The sequence below is a fragment of the Callospermophilus lateralis genome, chromosome X (assembly GCF_048772815.1).
Source record: "Callospermophilus lateralis isolate mCalLat2 chromosome X, mCalLat2.hap1, whole genome shotgun sequence".
Taxonomy (NCBI): Eukaryota; Metazoa; Chordata; class Mammalia; order Rodentia; family Sciuridae; genus Callospermophilus; species Callospermophilus lateralis.
In genome coordinates this window covers 33,230,355-33,253,971 of record NC_135325.1, presented here as the reverse complement: position 1 = coordinate 33,253,971, position 23,617 = coordinate 33,230,355, and the positions used below count along the sequence as shown (strand labels likewise).

At 38.1% G+C, this 23,617-nt stretch overlaps 1 protein-coding gene and 1 non-coding gene across 3 annotated transcripts in view; one reads left to right on the top strand and one right to left on the bottom strand.

The window, feature by feature from the left end:
- The window catches only part of Znf41 (zinc finger protein 41), a 55,635-nt gene extending 33,517 nt beyond the window's left edge, over window positions 1-22,118 (top strand). Inside the window, exons 3-5 of one of the 2 annotated variants that reach the window (XM_077107576.1) lie at window positions 11,731-11,857; window positions 12,118-12,213; window positions 18,240-22,118. In XM_077107576.1, coding sequence (XP_076963691.1) covers window positions 11,731-11,857; window positions 12,118-12,213; window positions 18,240-20,293 — 2,277 coding nt within the window. In that variant the 3' untranslated portion in view covers window positions 20,294-22,118. The remainder of the gene's footprint in view (window positions 1-11,730; window positions 11,858-12,117; window positions 12,214-18,239) is intronic. The other variant, XM_077107575.1, reaches the window with a different exon arrangement.
- Trnaa-cgc (transfer RNA alanine (anticodon CGC)) lies at window positions 9,784-9,854 on the bottom strand. The gene has a single exon. It is a non-coding gene; the product is annotated as a tRNA-Ala (tRNA).
- Window positions 22,119-23,617: the final 1,499 nt, after the last annotated feature.

Here is a 23,617-nt window from a genome sequence, read left to right as displayed (position 1 = left end):
CAGGATGTAAGTCCTTACCTAGGACAAGAAAGTCCTTGTGATGGCAGGGACACATACCATCCCCCATGGCAGAAACTGCCCAGGCTAATTAAACATTTTCATATGTGGCAAGTGAGGCTGAAATCTGGTGGGACTGTGCCATCAACTTCATACCCAAATCCTACCACAGTCCTTTTCCACCACCCCACATCTGCCTTCCCAGCCATAGTGGAGTTCAAAACTTCTGTCTTAAAAGGATAAGGGATCAAATGGGGTCATTGATGGAGAGTGTACCTTGCCTGTTTTCCTTTTGCATCTATCAATGCTTGTAATGCCTGGCATGATCTTTGTACATGATCTCTGTGTATGTGGCCTTAGTGACTTCACAAGAAGGAGGGTTAGATAAGGGTGATCTTTTCATCTAGCATCTCAGGCTATGAATCCACAGGTAGACAGAGGCAGTTGTTAAAATGTTTAACAGTACAATTAATAAATGTTAATCAAAATAAATAAAATCAAATTTAAAAAGCAAAATATATTTAATAGATATTAAAATATGTTAACATGTCCATATTGGGTAGGAAATAAACACTTCTCCTTCCACTGAGGCTCCTCCCCCATAGCACCCACACCAGCAAGGGTCAGTAGGAGGATGCATCCAGTCATGACCCTCAAGGCTCTCACCTTTAGGTGATGAAGGGGGCACTCAAGTGTGTTGTTCGAGGCTCAGGTCCTGCTCCCAGCAACCCTCAGGGCTTGTGCTCCAGGGTATTGGTGAGTGAAGAGATTGGGGAAGGAATTATGGGAACCCTCTGCCTGTTCTGTACCTATGAATACTCACATTAATAAGGAGAGGACCCCTGGGGCTCTGGAAGGTCCAATAGTTCACAATGAATAAAGGTTTATCATTTCATTATGTCAAATCATTAGAGCTTTTCTTTGCTACTTAGTGCTATCTTCTGTCTTATTTAGGAAATCTTCACCTACCCCAGAGCCTAAACCAATACTCAACTTTTGTGTGTGTGTGTGTGTGTGTGTGTGTGTGTGTGTGTGGTTCTGGGAATCAAACCCAGGGCTTCACACATGCTTTGCCAGTGCTCTACCATGAGGTACATCCTCAAGCCCCCCCCCCACCTTTTTTTGAAATAGTGTCTCACTAAGTTGCTGAGGCTAGCCTTGATCTTGCAGTCCTCCTGCCTCAGCCTCCCAAGTAGCTGGGATTACAGGCATGGAACAACCATGCCTGGATTCACCTATATTTTCTAAGAATTTTAAAGCTTTGATTCTTTGGTAACTTATTTTGCAGTAGCGTCAAGATTAAAGAGAACTTGGTATATGGGGTAAAAATGGGAGTTCATAATCTGCTTGAATCAAATGTATGAAATATGATATGTCAAGAGCTTTGTAATGTTTTGAACAACTAATAATAAAATAAGAATAAAAAAAAGATTAAAGAGAACTTGGGAAAAGAGTACATGTAACTATATATGCCCTTTATCCAGAAACAATGATCATTAACATTTTGCTACTTTGCTTTCATTGTCTCAATTTATGTGTGAATGTGTATGTGTGTATACACCCAGATATATATTTTTTTTAATTTTTCTGGGTTCTGGGGGTATGGCTTAGTGGTACAGTGCTTGCCTAACATGAACCAGGCTCTGTATTCCATCTTAGCACAATAAAAATAGATAGATAAATGACTTTTACTTTTCAAATCATTTGAAAGTAATTTGCAGATATAATTTCCGTTTACTCCTAAATACTTCTATGTTTATCTCTTAAGAATGAGGACATTCTGGGGCTGGGGTTTTGGCTCAGCAGTGGAGCCCTTGCCTTGCACATGTGAGACACTGGGTTCGATCCTTAGCACCACATAAAAATAAATAAACAAAATAAAGATATTGTGTCCATTTACAACTAAAAAAAATTTAAAAAAAAAGAATGAGGACACTCTCAGCCAGGTGTTGTGGTGCAAAGCTAGAATCCCAGTGACTCAGGAAGCTGAGTCCAGAGGTACACAAGTTTGAAGCCAGCCTCAGCAACTTAGTGGGATCCTATCTCAAAATAAAAAATAAAAGGGCCAGACATGTGGTTCAGTGGTAGGATGCTTACCTAGCATGTATGAGGCCCTGGGTTCAATCCCCAGTCCACACACAAAAAAGAATGGGACAACTATCAAAATCAAGAAATTTAATATTGATATAGTACTATCTAATATACAGTATATATTGTCTAATTATTTAATATTCAATATCTAAAACAGATGCTACTCAACTTCCTATGGGGTTACATCCTGAAAACCTATGGAAAATTGAAAATATCATAAATCAAAAATGCATTTGATACACCTAATCTATTGAATATCATAGCTTAGCCTAGCCTAACTCAAATGTGCTCAGACCCTTATATTAGCCTACAGTTAGGTAAAAATCATCAAACACAAAGTGTATTTAATAATGAAGTATTGACTATCAAATGTAATTTATTGAATACTATACTGACAGTGAAAACCAGACTGGTTGTGTGGGGATTGCTTTTGTACCATCATAAAGTAGAAAAATCATAAGTTGAACCATCATCAATTGGGACTGTTTACATGCAGTTTCTCTAGGTGTCACAATTATGTCCTTTACAACACCCCCCCATCCAAGATCCAAAACATTTCATAAGTTAGATTTAGTGGCCATGTCTCGTCAGTCTTTACTCTGGACTTTATGACATGGACAGTTTCAAAAACAAGCTTTCAATTTGGGTTTGCTAACAGCAAACAATTAGATTCAGATTATTCAATTTTTGACAGGAAGTTGACAAAAGTTGACACCATGTTCTCAGTGCCTTGTGTTGAGAGGCATTCAATATCCATTTGTCCTGTTACTGAAAATGTTTACTTTGACTACCTGGTTAAAGTACTGTCAAGCATCTGCACTTTCCAATGTAATTAATAAGTGTTTCATAGAGGACTAGTTTGAGACTATGTAAATACCCCATTTCTCATACTTTTGCCCACTTATTATAGCACTCATCAGTGATTCCTACCTGTGACAATGAATTATTATGCTGTTTCCCTAATGGTGTTTTTCTAATTCAGTCATTTCATGAGTTGGCATTGTATTATAAGAAGAAATATTCCTAGCTCTGACTCCTGAAAAGACAATGACATGCCAGGCATGAGTGCACCTTGATTTATAAATACTAACAGGAACTAGAGCTTTGGGGAGAAATGGCTTACTCCAGAGCTAATATAGACAAAGTACAAAATAATCACTGAAGAACTACTAGAAAGCAAGGAACTGCTCAAAATATGGGACCTGTCCAAATGGAACCAGTTTGAAAGAGCTTCCTCTGGCCAAGGCTAGGACAATTTAAGTAGCAAAATCCATTTTTTTAAAGAAACAGGATCTTGCTATGTTGCCCAGGCTATCCCTGTATTCTGGGCTCAAGAGATCCTCCTGTCTCAGCCTCCTAATAACTGGGATTTTAGGCATGTACCACTGTATCCAGCTTTACAAAATCCATTTTATATCATTTCATCACCTCAAAAAAACCCACCCTTTAGCTATCCTCTTCTTCTCCCACCCTTCTTCATGTCCCCCAACCCCTAAACAACCACTAATCTACTTGCTATCACTATATCCTTCTTTATTCTAGACATCATATGAATGAAATCATATAATATGTGGTCTTTAAGCTTCTTTCACTTAGCATAATATTTTGAAGGCCCATCCATGTTGCAACATCATTTCTTTTTTATGTCTGAACATTATTCTACTGTATAAATATACCACATTTCCACAAATCTGTTGTCATTCTAAATATTCGCGTATATACTCCTAGGAGTGGAATTGCTGGTTCAAATAGTAACTGTTTATTCTTTGAGGAACTGCCACACTCTTTCCCAAATCTGCTGCACCATTTTACACTCCTATTAGTGTATAAAAGTCCCAATTTCTTTACATCCTCACCAATACTTGCTATTTTCTGATTTTTCTTATTCTAGCCTTTCTAATGAGTGTAAAAGGTAGTACCTTGTAGTTTTGATTTACATTTTTCCTGATAATTTTTGATGTTAAACATCTTTTCATAATGTTTGTTGGTCATTATACCTTCATGTCTGAAGGATAATTTTGGCAGATACAGAATTTGGGATTGATAATTCATTTCATTCAGCGCTTGAAAAATGTGCCACTTCCTTTTCTTACCTTCGTGGTTTCTGATAAGAAATTAGCTGTCACTTTATCTTTCTCCTGTAGGTAAGGTGTCACTTCTCTCTTGCTAATTTCATAATTTTTCCTTTGTCTTTAGTTTTCTGAAGTTTGATTATGCTGCACCTTGGCATAGATTTCTTTGGTTTACACTTTTGGGATTTTCTCAAATTCTTAAATTTCTCTAGTTTGGCACATTTTGCCAAATTTTTCAGCCATTGTTTCTTCAAATATATTTTTTTCATCTGATATTCTTTCTCCTCTCTTTCTGAGACTCTGATGACATGAATGTCAAATCTTTTTTTATAGTCTCATAGGCTCCTGAGACCCTGTTCATTTTTTTAGTCAATTTGATTGCTGTTCAAATTGGGAAATTTCTATTCTTCTACTCCCAAGTTCTCTGATGCTTTTCTCTATTCTGCTGTGGAGCCCATCCACTGAGTTTTTAATTTTAGTTATTGTATTTTTCAGTTATTAAATTTTCATTTAGTTTTTTATTGTATCCTCTATTTCTTTACTGAGACTTTTTTAGTTTTGCATTTCTTTTAGGATACTGATATTTTTTATGATGGCTGCTTTAAAATTTCCACTTAGTAATAGGAATAGCTTTATTTGTCAGATTATTTTAATGTCTATATCATCTTCATATTGGTGTCTCTTAATGGCCTTTTCTCATTCAAGTTCACGTTTTCCTGGTTCTTCATAAGATCCCTGATTTTCAGTACATCTTAGTTGTTTTGGAGAATTATGGGAATCTGGGAAATTATTTAAATCTAATTCATAGAAGACCTCCTCTGACACTGTTCTGCTACAAATCAGGACTCTCCCCTTACTGCCAAGTGGAGGTGGGAGTTAATAATCCCCACTGACTTTTTTAACACCCTGGCAAGGGCAAGCACTTTTTTTCCAGTACAGAGGATTGAACCCAGGGATGCTTTACCACAAACTACATCTCCAGGCTTTTTAATTTTATTTTGAGACAGGGTCTCAATAAATTGCCCAGGGTGGCCTTGATCTGGCAATCCTCCTGCCTTGGCCACCGGTATTATAGGTGTGCACCACTGTGTCTCATGTGAGGGGTGCTTTGTTATTGTCAGTTAGGGGCACAATTTCAGGCTCCCCACTAGATCTCTTCTAACTCCACATTGGTGGAAAAGTGGGTGTGGGTGGGAGTCTGAGATCCCCACATGGCCTAAACTGATAGTATGGGAGAGATTCCTCATTCCCCCCAGGGCAGGGATGGAAATCTAGGCAGCCCACTGGGCCTTTGATGATGGGGGTGAGGGTCAATGCTTGGCTGGATTAGGGAGCTTATCTAGTTTTTGTTTTTGTTTTTCTTGATTTGCTAGGTTGCTCTTTTCTCATATCTTTGCCTAGACGGCAAGCTTTCCTTGGGGCTTTTATCCAAGCCCATTGCCCTTCTGGGTTGCCAGCTTATCCAACACTAGTCCAGGATATCTGAGGCCAGAAGAAAACTCAGGGAATTCACTGTTGTATCATTCCTTAGGTTCGAGAGCCCCTTCCCAGAATGCCTTCTTCTCTTCAGCTTTTAGTCTTCTTATCTTTGTTCAATGTTTTGGATTTTTAGCTATACTTAGCAGGAGAAATAGAAAGAAATGTGTTAATTCCATTTTTTCCATTGGCATTTTTTCAATTTAACTTTTTGAATAGGTAATACATTCCCAAATCCCCCTAACACAGAATATCAGTCTAGCTACGTACAGTGGCACACACCTGTAATTGCAGCTACTATGGGAGTCTGAGGCAGGAGAATCACAAGTTTGAAGCCAGCCTCAGCAACATAAGACACCCTGTCTCAAAATAAAAAAATAAAAAGGGCTGGGGATGTAGCTCAGTGATAGAGCATCCCTGTTACAACACACACACACACACACACACACACACACACACATCTTCATTAGTTTGTGGATAGGTTAGATACATTCTCAGAGATTATGCAAATAAAAGCAGCTGAGAAAATATCCTTAGTATTTTCCTACAAAGACAGTAGATACTGTACATTTGTTGAACACAAATTTTTAAAAATTAGTGTTTTAATCTTTTGTTATGAAATATTCCACATATTTTGAATAATATTGTTGAATGTGTCTCCTGCTATACATATGCATATATTCCATGAGTGGAATTGTTACTACTTTCCCTCTGTGGAACCATAACAAGATGCTACACCAATTGAGTAGTGAAAGAGACTTTCTCTTGGCTAAGAATAGAAGTGGACAATAAACTTGAAGATCAACTGAACTCCCTGCCCGCCACATGGTCAGGAGATTATAGATACAAGGTAAAAAAAATGAGAAGGAGGGATAGATGAATAAAGATGAGAAATATTGTTGGACGCTGTAGCACATACCTGTAATCCCAGTGATTTGGGAGGCTGAGACAGGAGGATCAAATTCAATGCCTGCCTCAGCAATTTAGCTAGACCCTCAGCAACTTGGTGAGATCCTGTCTCAAAATAAAAAAAAATAAAATAAAAAGGGCTGGGAATGCACTGAGTGGCTAAGTGCCTCTGAGTTCAATCCCTGGTACAAAAAAAGGGGCAGGGGAGGAATATTAATGTGTTTTATTATAATGAAGTTAGTGATTGTTTGGAGGTCACTCTGGCAGCCATCATAGGTACACCAGTTGCAGCCAGCCCACCTGAAGAGGAACTTCTAGCCTTCAGGCATCCTTTCCTCAAAGATAAGCAAAGTTAAGGTAGGGTAGAAATTCAGTTAGGTCACCTAGTCAGTACAAGATTAGGGCAGTGCAATGTATTGTATATATGTCTTCAGCATTAACTGATAGATCTTAAGTACTTTCCAAAGTGGTTGCAGCAATTCATACCACCATCAGCAATAACAGAGTTCTTTTTACATCATGTTCTCTTCAATACTTGGTACTGTCAGTTTTTTTTTTCATTTAAGACATTCTAGGGGTTATGTAGTAGGATCTCATTATGGTTTAAATTTGTATTCCTTAATGTCTAAAATGTTAAACCTTTTTCCTATGTGTATGGAAGCCTTGAATTTCCTCTTTTGTAAAATGCTCGTTAAATCCCTTGTCCATTTTTCTACTAGGTGAACTCTTATTCTCACTGGTTTGAAATTCTGTACACCTTTTATTAGTAATATGTGCTGCAGATTATCTTTTATGTGATAGCTTTCTTTTTTTCCTCTTTTTTAATTTTAATTTTTTGGTACTGGGGATTTAACCCAGGAATTCTCTACCACTGTGCTATATTCTCAACCCTTTTTGTTTATATTGTGAGACAGGGTCTTGCTAAATTATGGAGGCTGACCTGGAACTTGTGGATCCTCCTGCCTCAGCCTCCCAAGTTGCTAGAATTATAGGCATGCACCACCGCATCTGGCCTTTCTTCCTTTTTAAATACTGTCTTTTAAATGACTAGAAGTACTAAACTTCATTGTAAACATACTCTCATCAGTCATGTTTTGTGTATGGTACTGGGGATTGAACCCAGTGATACTCTACCACTAAGCTATATCCTGAGCCCTATTATTTTATTTTATTTTAAGACAGTGTCTTGCCAAAGTTGTCCCAGCTGATCTCTTGCCTCAACCTCCTGAGTAGCTGAGATTATGGGTGTGTACCACTGTGCCAGGATTCTTTCTTTTTATTTTGGTACTAGGAATTGAACCCAGAGCCTTGCACATGCTAAGCAACACTCTAGAAACTGAGTTACATACCAACCCCATCAGTCTTTTTTTATGGTTAATGTTTTCTTCCCATTGGGAATTATTTTTCTGATCTACAATCATGAAGATAGTCTTCTAAAAGTTTTTGCCTTTCACTTTTAGGTGTATAATTTATCTGGAGTTGATTTTGTTTTTGCATATGATGTGGAGTAGGGATCAAATTGTACTTCTTCCTGAGCTGGGGTTGTGGTTCAGTGGTAGCATGCTTGCCTAACATGCATGAGGCACTAGGTTCAATCCTCAGAGGCATTGGGTTCAAGCCTCAGCACCACATAAATGTAAAATAAAGATATTGTGTCTAGGGGCTGGGGATGTGGCTCAAGCGGTAGCGTGCTCGCCTGGCATGCGTGCGGCCCGGGTTCGATCCTCAGCACCACATACAAACAAAGATGTTGTGTCCGCCGAAAACTAAAAAATAAATAGATAAATAAATACTAAAATTCTCTCTCTCTCTCCCTCTCTCTTAAAAAAAAAAAAAGATATTGTGTCTACCTAAAACTAAAAAATAAATATTAAAAAAATTTAATCTCTTCCTGTATGTACCTATCATGGCACCATTTATTTATTTTTTAATTAAATTATTTGTTTATTCTAATTTGTTATACACGATGGCAGAATGCAATTCATTTCATATTACACATATAGAGCACAATTTTTCAAGTCACTGATTGTACACAAAGTTTTTTCATGGCATCATTTATTGAAAATGTTCTCACTATCTGCTTGAACAGCTTTGGCTTAAATCACATGATCATATATGTGGGTGTGTTTCTGTCCTCTCTGTTCTGTTCCAATGGATTATCTGAGCACCAGTACCACAATATCATAAATTTCCATTGCTTTGTAAATCTTAAAGTCTTGTAAACCTTGTCCTCCCACCTTGTTTTTACTAATCAGGAGTCTCGTGGCTAGTCTTGGCCATTTGCATTTCCACAGAAATTTTAGAAATGGCTTGTCAGAGTCCACGAAATTGAGTTGTGATATATCCTATAAATTCTTTTTTTTTTTGGAGAGAGAGAGAGAGAGAGAGAGAGAGAATGAATTTTAATATTTATTTTTTAGTTCTCGGCGGACACAACATCTTTTTTTGTATGTGGTGCTGAGGATCGAACCCGGGCCGCATGCACAGCAGGCGAGCGCGCTACCGCTGAGCCACATCCCCAGCCCATCCTATAAATTCTTACAGTACTAATTTCATTAGTGTTGGCTCTAGGTATATCTAGTGTATTTTCTTAGACTATACTATAGTTGTCTCTCAGTATCCACAGGGGACTGACTCTAGAACCCACTACTGATACCAAAATCCTTGGATGCTTGAGTCAACCTTTGCACATCCTCTGGTGTTCTTTAAATCATATGTAAATGACTTATAATACCTGATTCAGTATAAATTCTGTATAAATAGTTATGCTGCATTGTTTAGGGAATAATGACAAAAGATCTGTACATGTTCAGTACAGAAGCATTTTTTTTTTCAGTCCACAGGTGGTTGAATCCACAGGAATGGAATTTGCCATTAACAGAGAGGGTCAATTGTATCTTCTTAAGACTATCAGTTATTTTGAACTATGTTTTTTAGGGTTTTGTTTTATTTTGTTTTGTTTTTGGTACTGGGCATTGAACGCAGGGTGCTTAATCACTGAGCCACATCCCCAGCCTTTTTATTTTTATTTTTTTTTTAATTTTGAGACAGGGTCTCACTAAGTTGCTGAGGCTGGCCTCAATCTGCAATCTTCCTTCCTCAGCTTCTTGAGTCACGGGATTATAGACATGCCCCTCTGTGCCCAACTGAACTGTTTTTACAACTTTAAAATTGTGGTTTTTGAAAAGATCCCATTTATTAATGTTTGTTTGTGTGTGTGTGTGTGTGTGTGTGTGTGTGTGTGATGCTGGGGATTGAACCCAGGGCCTTGTGCATGCGAGGCAAACACTCTACCAACTGAGCATATCCCGAGCCCATTAATGTTTTTTTACTTAGTTGCACTATGTTTAAAGATGGTCTGTATGGTAGGCTTTCATGTCTTGTCTGTCTGTATGCTCCTCCTGAGCAGTCTCAACTGATTCCCTACTCTTTAATGAGAACTTCCAAATCAGAACTTCTATCCTAGTCCATGTCATACAATCCCATGTAAATTTTATCACCTTAATTTCAAAATGTGACATTATGTTTCATCCTCTTCCCCACCCCTTCCTATTTCTGTTAACCTCTCAGTTTATGATCTACATGTTTATGTAAAACCAATCACTGAATATTGCCTTAGATTCATTATTTTTCTCACCCTGCAATTCAGCCTCCTCCTTCTTTTTTTTTTTTTTTTTTTTGGTACTGGGATTGAACCCAGGGAACTTTACCACTGAACTATATTTTTTTTAATTTTGAGACAGGGTCTCACTAAGTTGCTGAGGCTGGCCTCTAACTTGTGATCCTTGTGCCTCAGCCTCCCACATCACAGGGATTATAGATGTGTGCCACTGCATCCTGCTCCCACAATTCAGCCTCCTTAAAACATTGCATCTAAACTGTCTTCTAAGGGCCTGGAGTTGTACCACATATAAATTAATTAATCAATTAATTAAAGGTCCATCAGCAACTAAAAAAACTGTCTTCTAGAGGTTTGGGTTGTGGCTCAGTGGTAGAGCACTTGCCTAGTGCATGGGAGGCCCTGGGTTCCATCCTCAACACCACATAAAAATAAATAAATAAAACAAAGGTATTGTATCCAACTACAACTAAAAAATAAATATTTTTTTTAAATTGTCTTCTACATCCTCAACTTCTCCATTCCATTGTTAAGTCCAGCTTTTCTTTTCTCTCACATGAACTCTATAGTGCATCTCCACACTGATCATCAAGTCTCAACCATTTCAACCATTCCTATGATGTACCTTGACTGTTTTAAAGCACACTATTATGATTCTGTCTTTTCCTGTGTTTAAATGGCAGTCCATTCTCCAAGAGGAAAAAAAGGATTGTTCCTTGTTCTAACCCTAATATATCTCTACAGTTTTCGTCATTACTGCCTTCTCAATCTACTACATAAATTCCTCTCCTTTTATAAAAGTATTTGAAATTTCCTGAGTAAATTTCCTATATAAATCATTGTTTCCTTATTCCATAATTTTGTTCATACTTTTGTTCATATCCTTTCTAGATAACTCTAACCATATCATCTCTGTGTAACCTAATCTAAATCATCCATTACCCCCTTCTCTCTTCCTTTGTTGGTTAGTCAAGTCTTTAAGTCATTTTATATTTTATTCAACTCTGTATTGCCATTGCCTAACACATCCAGCACATAACTGATTATTAAATATATTGTGTCTAGTTCCTAAGTTAACTAGAGAATTTAAAGAAGGCCCATTTATCCAGGCATGGTGGCATACACATTTAATCCCAGCCACTTGGGAGGCTGAGGCAGAAGGATCATGAGTTCAAAGCCAGCCTCAGCAAAAGTAAGTCACTAAGCAACTCAGTAAGACCCTGTCTCTAAATAAAATACAAAATAGGACTGGGCATGCAGCTCAGTGGTTGAAGGCCCCTGAGTTTAATCCTTGGTATTCAAAAAAAAAAAAAAAGAAAGAAAGCCCATTTAAATTCCCATTTTTAAAGTAGAATGACATAATGGATAAATGAATAAATGTAGTACACAAGGAATGTCAAAATACTTTTAGTTAAGTTTTTACTTCTCATATCATACAAGGTAAATCTAGCAAAAACCCTATATGTTACATTATGGTAAAAGAGCATTAAAAAACAATTTCTTCTCTATCTTCTGCCATCCCCCTGTGCTGACCATGTCACCTTGAACAGGGTTGTGTTGTTACAGGTATCCCTATCATTTGAGGATGTGACTGTGAACTTCAGCAGGGAGGAGTGGCAGCATTTGGACCCTGTTCAGAGACGCCTGTACTGGGATGTGACACTGGAGAACTACCATCATCTGATCTCAGTGGGTAAGCACTGGTGCTCATGAGTTGGCTAGGGGCCTCAGTATGACATTTCTATTCTCAGCCACTGAGTGCTCTGAGGCATCCCAAGTGTGTGATGGTGTCACCCTTGATTTGACTGTGATTCTTCAGTCCCTTTCACCTCTGTTTATTTCTTTGTTCCATCAAACCTGGGGACTTTCCTGAAGAGCAAATGGGAAGCTTCATTGAAAGGTCCCTGAAACCTGATTGGCTAGACCCAACCCTGTATTATATTCTGTTAATAGGATATCAAGTTCCCAAATTAGAAGCCATCTACAAGTTGGAGCAAGGAAAGAGGCCATGGACACTGGAGGGGGAAGCCCCATGTCAAAGCTGTTCAGGTGTGTGACCCAGCAGATGGGGGCATAATGTATTTTGTATATAAAAGTAAATCTCACTTTTCTTAGAAGAGGCCAATGCCTGAGAAAGGTTGTGAAGATGATTTGATCTTGAAAGTTCTAAATTTTGGGGCTGAGTATGGTGGCACATACTCAGCCCCAAAATTTAGTAATCCCAGCAACTCGGGAGGCTGAGGGAGAAAGATTGCAAGTTTGAGGCCAGCCTCAGCAATTTAGTGAGACCCTAAGCAACATTTTCTTTTTGTTGCTAAGAATTGAACCTAGTGGTGCTTTACCTCTGAGCTACATCTCCAGTCATATATATATATATATATATATATATATATATATATATATATATATATATATACACACATATATATATATTTTTTTTTTTTGAGACAGGATCTCACTAAATTGCTTAGGGCCTCACTAAGTTGCTAAGGCTGGCCTTGAACTTCTCTTGCCTCAGCTTCTTGAGTTGCTGGGATTATAGGCATGTGCCATTGCACCTAGCTAGGACCTTTTCACTCTTCCTACTCCATTCCCATCCCCGAGTTTAGATTCTTCCCTTGTATATCAGATGCTTTAAAATTTCTATTTTATTTTGTTTCCATTCCCCATATCCATCCCTTATTCTATGATGCCAATTAATGATATGATCCATGAATTTATGTGATATTCTCATAAACCCTGAAGTATTGGTTTATGAGTATATATTTATAGTATATACAAATTATATTATTCTATATATCTTAATTCTATTCTTTTTTCCCACTCCTCCCTAAGGGATGTTCATAACTGTAGTGTGTTCATCTGGCTTTGTTCTACAGATTGCTGCATAGTATTCTACAGTACGCCAAGACCACACCTTACTTAACCATTCATCCAGTGGACACTGAACTTCCAGTTAATGCAAATTCCATGATAAATGTACATACAAATTTTCATTTATGGAGTATGAAAATTTCTCAAGGATGTGTGAAAAAGAGAGTTTGCCTAAATATTGTGTATGCTCAGCCTGAATTTTTTTCTTTTTCTTTCTTTCTTTCCTTGACTTTTTTTTCTTTTGATGCTGGGGATGGAACCCAGGGCCTTGTGCACATTACGCATGTGCTATACTACTGAACTAAACTACCAGTCCCTCATCCTGAATTTGACTAAGTACCACATATTATTCTTAGATTGTCTGCACTAATTTATACTCCCCACAACAGAGTACAAGGGCTCTTGTTATCCCAGTGTATCTGCTAACAAGTAATAGTAACCATAGTGTCTAATAGTACTAATAGTGTCTCGTTTTTTTGTCCAACAGTGGGTATAAAGTGGCCCGTATGTCTCTTTCTGTCTTTGTGGAGCTAGGATTGAACCCAGGGCCTCAATCTTGTTAGGCAAGCATTCTACCATTAAGCTGCATTTTTCCCAACCCCTTTTTTTGCTGTACTTGAGATCAAACTAGTGGCACTTTACCACTAAGCTACATCCCCAATCCTTTTATTTTTTATTTTAAGACAGTGTCTCACTAAGTTGCTGAAGCTAGTATCAAATTTGCAATCCTCCTGCCTCAGCCTTCCCAGTTGCTGGGAGTTGTAGGTGTGTGCTGCTACATCAAGGTGATATCTCATTTTCAAATTTTGCATTTTGTCTAGTACCTCATTTGAGCATTTCAGAATTTACCTGTTATCTCTTCAAGTTTACTTTCTATGGGAATGTTCATAATATTTTCATTGTTTCAATTGAATATCCTCAACTGTCTGTTTCTTACTGATTTGTATCCAGTTCATTATTTGCCTTTTTCTCTAGCCTTTTCTACCATTTTCCCTTAAATTGGGTTGCCCCGGAAACCCTGTCTAATGTTCACCAGGCTTTTCTTCATGTTCATCCAGTGGCCTAAACATATTGATATTCTGATGGCTCCTCCTTTGATATCCTCAGTCTGGTGCTTTATTTTTTATTTTAGTAGTAGTAGTAGTAGTAGTAGTAGTAGTAGTAGTAGTAGTAGTGGTAGTAGTGGTAGTAGTAGTATTATGGATGGAACCCAGGGGCATTTTTCCACTGAGCTACATCCCTATCCCTTTTTACTCTTTGTATTGAAATAGGGTCTCACTAAATTGCTGAGGCTGGCCTCAAACTTATAATCCTTCTGCCTCGGCCTCCTGAATCACTGGAGTTAATGGCCTGTGCCACTGTGACCAGCTTGATTTCATTCTCTTATAAGTTCATTTTAATGACAGATTTCATTACCTAGAACACTCTGTTTATCTTGTCATGAGCTGAGACAAAGCTACAGTTTCTCCCTCTTGTCTAGTATGTGACAATGAAACTCTTCTTCCAAAGAGATAAACAACATATTTCCAATTCAGAATTGTATCTGTATATTTTTATAACCTCTGCTTAAATCCACTTTCAATATTTTCTTATATTTTGTGGGACACACAACTAAATCAATCAGGGACACTCCAAGTGAATTTTGGCTAACTAAATAAAGACACAGACACAGAAAGTATTGTTTTCATTGGGCTCAGTGACCACTCATCAGCCACAGCTCCCACAAAGGGGGCAAGGCAGGCAAGAAAGAGAAGGAGCATGCCTCCAACCCGGGTTTTATTGGGGAAAAGCCATTTAAATGAGGCAAGGGTTAGGGTTACAACAAACAAGTGGGTGCAATCCAACCCCATTGGGTGACACCCACTCCTGGAGCTGCACCTCTCTTATCTGAGCGGAGGTAAGGTTCAATTGCATTGCAGTGGTGCAATACCAGTTCAATACCTCTTTACTCAGGACTTAAAGGTGTGTACATAGCTCCTGTCCAGAGTGGCTCCCAACAATATTTGTTAATCTTCCATGAACATCTGAATCTTCATCCTGAACTCTGTCTATCCCAGTGACACATTTTCTATCTTGTGATCAGAGTTCACCTGTCCTATGTGATGATTTTTTTGTGGTGCTGGAAAATGAACCCAAGATTTCATGTATGCTAAGCACATTCTCCCACAAAGCCATACCCCAGCCAGGCAATAGCTCTTAATTACTCTAGCACATGTATGTCTCACTCCATTTTCCCATCTCCTATTTCACAGCAACTCAGCGGAAAGTACAGAATTTTAGACTGTGAGGCTTTTAATTCTATGTTTTAGAAAGTATCCAGATTTAGGAGCCAGCTCTGCCTTCTTTATTTTATTTTTATACCAAGGATGGAACCCAGAAGTGCTTTATCACTGAGAAACATTCCCATCTCTTTTTATTTTTGATTTTGAAAACAGGGTTCCACTACCAAAGCTAGTATTGAACTTACAATCCTCCTGCCTCAGCCTCCCCAGTGCCACCATGCCTGGATGATTGTTGTTTTTTAAGTATTAAATTTTAAATTGACAAATAAAAATTGTTTATATCATATGCATGATGTTTTAAAATCTGTATGAGCTTGGAACTGGAGAAGCTATTGGTGCTGTGTGACTAGTTGCTTGGGAAGCCATATGAGCTGCTAGAACTGGGTGCTGAAAAAGTCATCCATGCTGCAGGTACTGAGCTCAGAGAAGCCACCCATACTGCAAGACCTGGGTTCCAGGGATGTGTGTGTGTGCACCAGGTGCCAGATGGTAAAGCCACCCATGCTGCAGCAATGCTAGACAAGCTGCCCTGGCTGGTGGAGCCTGCTGAGTGAACTCCTGGAACCAGGAAGGAAACCCACCTTGGCTTGCAGTGCCTGTCCAGCAACTTCCATGGACAAAGTTTAATATCATGGTTGCTGGAAAGCGGAAAAAAAGTACTTAAGGAAACCCAGATCCATTTTTGTGAAGGGTGAACCTGGAGCTGAGAGGCAATTGATTCATAACTGGCATCCTTAATCTTCATTTTCCTGAAGTAAAATATGTAGAATATATGTAGTAAACTTAAATTTATTGAATTTTGGAGATAGAAACAGACATTATATGCTCTTTGAGAAGCATTTTTAAGCATCTCTTCAGAAAAATACAGAGGACTGTACATTATATTTTAAAAGGGAAGACAACTGCATTAACATTAACACTCTCAGCCTTTTTGTAATAGTTCTTTTGCTTACAACATTAAACAGTGACAAATCAAGTATTAATATGAGTGGTACTGCCAGGTGCACTGGCACACATCTGGAATGCCAGCAATGCAAGAGGATCACAAGTTTAAGAACAGTCTTGGCAATTTAGTGAGATCTTATCTCAAAATAAAATTAAAACAAAAAAGGGATGGGGATGTAGCTCAGAGACATAATCCCCAGTACCATAAACACACACCAAAAAAATATGAGTGGCACAGTGTCTGCTTTATTAAATGCTGGCGGCTGGGTGTGGTGGCATACATCTGTAATCCCAGTAACTTGGGAGGTTGAGGCTGGAGGATCACAAGTTCAAGGTCAACCTCAGCAACTTAGCACCCTTTCTCAAAAAAAAGGGGGGGTTGGAATATAACTTGATGGTAGAATACCCTTAGGTTCAATCCCTAGTACCTCCCCCAAAAATTAATAGCAAATATAGCATCCCTAGAGTAGTGAAATTGGAGCTATTATTTTGAATAATATTTGAAAATGCACAGAAGAACAAAACTACAAGTTAAACAAAATTATCTTAGAATTCTGAGATGAATTGATTCAGTTCAACAAGTTCTGCTGAGTGAACTCCTCGAACCAGGAAGCAAACCCACCTTGGCTTGCAGTGCCTCTCCAGCAACTTCCATGGACAAAGCTTAATATCATGCTGATCCTGATCGATCAATCAGGGACTGTGTTCAAAGTCATTGCTCTGCCATTTCCTAGGCATTGTCAGCTGCATTGATTACTGTGGAATCCAGTAGGAAGGGGAAAGAGGAAAGAGGAGATTTGCCCACTGTCTAGGCCTTCCTAAGCAATATATATTGCTTCAGCTCAAATCCCATTGGTAAGAAGAAAGTGAGGCTGGTGAATGTAGGCCTAGCCACATTCTGTTACGACTAAAGAAAGAAGAGATCTTGGTGAAAGGCTTGCAGTTTCTGCCTCATATGGTTTTCCCTCTTCTATTTTATACTTCTTATTAGAAGCCTGTGTTCCTGAATCCAAGAAAAACGTGCAGCTGGTTTTAGAGCTGGAGCATAGACATGTCAGAATGGCAGGGTTGCAGTTTTCCTACTGATATAAAGGTGGTGGTGTTTGTCACATAGAAATGTAATATTGTTGCTGCTAATAGCTCAACGGGAAAAGCAAGAGGGCACAGAGATCTCATAAAGGTTTTGAGCTGATATATAATAAGAACATGCATTTTGGAATATTTCTTCCAAGCCTAGCTTCCTCTTTTTTAAAATATATTTTTAGTTGTAAATGGAAACAATACCTTTATTTATTCATTTATTTTATGTGGTGCTAAGAATCTAACCCAGTGACCCACACATGCTAGCCAAGCTACCACTGAGCTACAACCCCAGCCCCCAGGCTTCTTCTTAACAGACTTCAGTTTCTTCTGTTTACTCTGTTCACTATCCACATATCCTAGCAGAGCCAAATTCTGAAGGTTCAAATCCCATCTCTCCCACTTAGTGATTTGATCTTCAGCAAGTTACATAACTTCAGTGTGCCTCCATTTTCTTTTCTATAAAACACCATTCATAATGGCAACCACCTCATAGACTTCACTGAAGAGTCCATGAGTTACTGTGTGGAAAGCACTTGGAACAGTCTGGTGTGTCATAAATGATATAGAATCATTTGCATCTTTTAAGTGTCCTGTAAGATTTTTTATTATTACATTGTTGTTATTACTATTGTCATATAGACACTTCCATTTCTGTGTGTTCATCCTTTCTGAACTACTTTGACCCTCTCCCATCCTTTGCTAATTGTTCTTTGTGTCATTCTCATTTTAAAAAAATATTTTTAGTTGTCGATGGACACAATACCTTCATTTTATTTATTTATTTTTATGTGGTGCTGAGGATCAAACCCAGGGCTTCACATGTGCTAGGCAAGCACTCTGCCACTGAGCCACAACCCCAGCCGTCATTCTCATTTTTACTTTTCTTTTTAGGTGAAAATATTAGGAAAACTCAACAACCAGAAATTTCTGGAGAAGTTTCATTCCACTGTGAGAGATTTGATCAATCCACAGGAGAAGATTCATTGTGTTCCATTTTGGAAGAACTGTGGCAAGAGAATGACCAACTAGAGAGATATCAGGAAAACCAGATGAACCCTTTAAGTCTTGTCAAAATATTAATTAAGGAGAGGGGCTACGAATGTCAAAACCTTGAAAGAATAATTCACATGACTACCAAGCTTGTTCCTTCAATTAAAAGACTCCATAAATATGACACATTTGGAAAGAGTTTGAAGCATACTTTAAACTTACATAATTATAACCGAAGCACTGCAACAAAGAGCCTTGAGAGGATATTTGGAAATAGTAACAATTTTGCTGACAGCTCTTGCTCTACTAAGAATGAGAATACTAACATAAGAGCAAATTCCCATGGACATAATCAGTGTGAAGAACACGTCAATCACAAACAAACTCTCATTGATCATCAGAAAATTCCTACTGGGGAGAAACTTCACGGATGTAGTAAATGTGTAAAGGGCTTCAGTCAGAAGTTGGATCTCTTTGGACATCAGAAAATTCATGCTGGAGGAAAATCCCATGGATGCAACAAAAGTGAGAAAGTCTTCACTCAGAAGCCAAAAATTGATAGACATCAGAGTGTTCAGATAGGAGAGAAACCCTATGTATGTACTCAATGTGGGAAGGCCTTTACCTTCAAGTCAAACCTCATTACACATCAGAAAATTCATACTGGGCAGAAGCCCTATAAATGCAGTGAATGTGGGAAAGCCTTTTTCCAGAAATCAGATCTCTTTAGACATCTGCGAATTCATACAGGAGAAAAACCTTATGAATGTAGTGAGTGTGGAAAAGGCTTCTCCCAGAATTCAGACCTCAGTATACATCAGAAAACTCATACCGGAGAGAAACACTATGAATGCAGCGAATGTGGAAAAGCCTTCACAAGAAAATCTGCCCTCAGGATGCATCAGAGAATTCACACAGGAGAGAAACCTTACGTGTGTACTGAATGTGGGAAGGCCTTCATCCAGAAATCACACTTCAATACACATCAGAGAATTCACACTGGAGAGAAACCTTATGAATGCAGAGACTGTGGGAAATCATTCACTAAGAAGTCGCAGCTCCATGTGCATCAGCGAATTCACACAGGAGAGAAACCCTACATATGTACAGAGTGTGGAAAGGTCTTCACTCATAGGACAAATCTCACCACACATCAGAAGACTCACACTGGAGAGAAGCCCTATATGTGTGCTGAATGTGGGAAGGCTTTTACTGATCAGTCTAATCTCATCAAACACCAAAAAACCCATACTGGAGAGAAACCCTATAAATGCAATGGCTGTGGGAAAGCTTTCATATGGAAGTCACGCCTCAAAATCCATCAGAAATCTCATATTGGAGAGAGACACTATGTGTGCAAGGAATGTGGGAAAGCCTTTATCCAGAAATCAACACTAAGAGTGCATCAGAGAATCCACACAGGGGAGAAACCCTATGTTTGTCCTGAATGTGGGAAGGCCTTCATCCAGAAATCACATTTCATTGCACATCATAGAATTCATACTGGAGAAAAGCCTTATGAATGTGGTGACTGTGGAAAATGCTTTACTAAGAAGTCACAGCTCCGGGTGCATCAGAAAATTCACACAGGCGAGAAACCCAATATATGTGCTGAATGTGGAAAGGCCTTCACGGATCGGTCAAATCTCATAACACACCAGAAAATCCATACAAGGGAGAAACCCTATAAATGCAGTGACTGTGGAAAAACCTTTAGCTGGAAGTCACGCCTCAATATACATCAGAAATCCCATACTGGAGAGAGACACTATGAATGCAGTAAATGTGGGAAAGCATTCATCCAAAAAGCAACACTCAGCATGCATCAGATAATTCATACAGGAAAGAAACCTTATGCTTGTACAGAATGTCAAAGAGCCTTCACTGACAGATCGAATCTCATTAAACACCAAAAAACACACAGTGGAGAAAAACGCTACAAAGCCAGTGACTGAAGGCTGTTTCAGAACTGGAAAATCACAACACATCCATCAGATAGGTCCTAGTGGTAAAGAGGAATGCCTGATACTGTAATCACTGTGCAGGGGGAAGTAGAAATGAGAGGCAGTGACCTGAGGGAGCAGAAGCCAGGAAAAGCCAAATAGCCTTCACTCGACTAGAAATAAAGTTCCAGCATCACCACAATTGACAGACTCTTAAATGCACAGGAAGACCATTTAGATGGAACATCTGAGAAACAGTTATGTTTGGTTACATGATTGATACTGAGGCTGTCAACTCCTGAAAATGGTAGAAATAAAGACACGAGATGACTCATCATCTCTTATGTTCCATTTTTAGGATGAAGGACTTATACATTTCAGTTCTTTGTATCCTGGGACATAAAAGTACTCAATATTGGCCCAAATTGTTTCACATTTCTAGGGTGAGGAGAAGTTTTCCATTGTCCAGTTGAAGGGCCCTAAAGTTAAGGCCAAAAATTTATTAAAAATGCAGATTTGTCAGTAGAACCAGAAGAGTTTGTGATCCTTGATAATTAAGACACAGAAAAGATTCCCATGAAGAACTACTCTTTCTAAATGAAAGAGAATTTTTAAACTTAAATTTTGACCTTAAGAACTGGAAAATTAGCTGGGTGTGCTGGTGAACACCTATAATCCCAGCAGCTTGGGAGGCTGAGACAGGAAGATTGCGAGTTCAAAGCCAGCCTCAGCAAAAGCGAGGTGCTAAGCAACTCAGTGAGACCCTGTCTCTAAATAAAATACAAAATAAGGCTGGGGATGTGATTCAGTGGTTAAGTGCCCCTGAGTTCAGTCCCCAGTACCCACCCCAAAGAATTGGAAAATTAGGCACAGCTTTATCCTGTGTTACAAGAATATAGTCATTAAAGGTTTTAGACATCTAAAGATGGCAATTGTTCCCTTATTAATTCTCTCCTCTGGCCACAGGTGAGTCATACCCTGCATGCTTTCTAACCCGTTCCCCCAAAGCTATCATCTATATAAGCTACAGAACAAAGACTCCTTATCCTCTTATTACCCAATTGACCCCAAGACAATGGGACTGAGCCACAGCACTATGGATTTTCAGCCTCATCCATGGATGTCCCTGCCTGCCTTAGAATTCCTTTTTGAAAAAGAATGGTTGAGAAACTGGATTTCAATACACAAAATTGTATTTTCCTTCCAATTTGGTTAATATATATTCATTTCCTACATGCACATTAAGGGTGGTTTTGTGTAAATTACTGTATGATAAAGTCATATTGCATTGCAATTGGTTGTTCCAAGATATAGTTTCTTATTGTTGAATAACTGGGAGATTTCTCTAGAAAGAACACCACTTTTTCTTTTTCTTTTTAAACTGGGGATTAAAGACTGAACTCAGGTGCTTAACCACTGAGCCACATCCCCAGCCTTTTAAAAAATTTTTATTCTGAGACAGGGCCTTGGTATATTGCTGAGGCTGGCTTTGAACTCACAATTCTCCTGCCTCAGCCTCCCAAGCTGCTGGGATTACAGATGTGTGTCACTGTGCCGAGCAAATGCTGCTTTTTTTTTTTTTTAAGCACTGATATATAGACACTTTCCCACTTTCCCTTAAACATTTTTACAATACTCATAAGAAAAAAGGCTTTCTTCCTAGCATATTATTTTATTTTTAAAATATTTTTATTAAAGCATAATGCATACAAAAAATGCACTTACATATGTAAGTGTACAGCTCAATTAATTTTGACAAATGGAACATACTCAGATCAAGAAACTACATGACCAGCACTCTAGAAGCTTTCTGTGTACTTCTTCCCAGGACCTCCACACATACCAAGAGTGAACACTATCCTGACTTGAACAGCATGGATTCATTTCACCTGCTTTGTATTTTATATAAATTGATATTTCATATGAGTTATAGACTCTTTAGTGTCTTTCTTTTATCATTAACATTATGAATGTGAGATTTATCCATATTGTTGCATATACTTGTAAATAACTCATTGTCGTGTTGTATTCTATTGTGTGAATATGCTTCAATATATTTATCCATTCTACTGTTGGTAGACATTTGGGTTATTTTCAGCTTGAGGCTCTTAGGAATACTACTGCTATCTATTGGTGAACATATGTATGCACTTCCTTTAGGTATATACTTAGAAGTTGAACTGCCAGGTATGTATTCATATATTCAACATTATAAACCAGTTTCCAACAACCCTCAATACAGTATGTGAGTTTTAGGTGCTCCACATCCATGCCAACCCTTAATATTTTCTTTTTCTTTTTCTTTTCTTTTTTTCCCCCTGTGGCTATTACAGTTGGCGTATAGCGATATCTTAATATGATTTGAGTTTTCATTTCATTATTCTCCAAATCATGATAGTACCTTCCCAGTATATACAGACAAGCTATGTCTGAGACCTGAAACCCAGGTATATTCCTCATTTGACTACACCATTTTACATTTCCTATATTAATACATGAGGGTTCCAGTTTCTCCACATCATCATTAACTCTTATTTTTATTAGTTTTTTTTTATGCAGTAATCACAAAATCAAAAAATCAAGCCAAGGGCTTTGTGCATTCTCAGCGAGTGATCTAACCACTGAGCTACACTCTTAGGCCATATCAGTCTTTTTATTATAGATATTACAGAACATACAAAGTGATATTGTGATATTAATTTTATGTTGTTCTAATGATTAATAATGTATATCTTTTTTGAACACATATAATTGTCTGTTCAGAACTTTTACCTATTATTAATTTGGTGAAGTGTTTTCCTTCTTTTGGAGCATTTACATATTCTGCATATAAGTCCATCATCAGTCCATTATCCTTTCAAAAATTTTCTTTCAGACACTGGACTGCCTTTTCATTCTTTTAATGGTGGTGTATTTTGAAGACCAGAACTTTTTTTGGACAGAATGCCTTTGTTTCATTTGCTTATTCTTATGTGGTGCTGAGGATCAAACCCAATGCTCCACACATGCTAAGCAAGCACTCTACCACTGAGCTCCAGCCCCAGCCCAAAAGGTCAGAACTTCTTGTTTTGTTGAAGTCCTACATTTCAATTTGTTCTTTTATGAGTTGCACTTTTGGTGTTGTACCTAAGAAATCTTTGCCTAAACAAAGATCACAATGACTTTTTTCCTGTGTTTTCTTCTAGAAGTTTTACAGTTTTAGGTTTTATATCTAGGTCTATGATCCATTTTTAGTTAATGTTTAATATAGTATGACATATGAATCCAAGTTCTTTTATGTTTTATTTTGCATGTGAATATAAAACCAAATGTTTCCACAGCATTTGTTTAAAAACA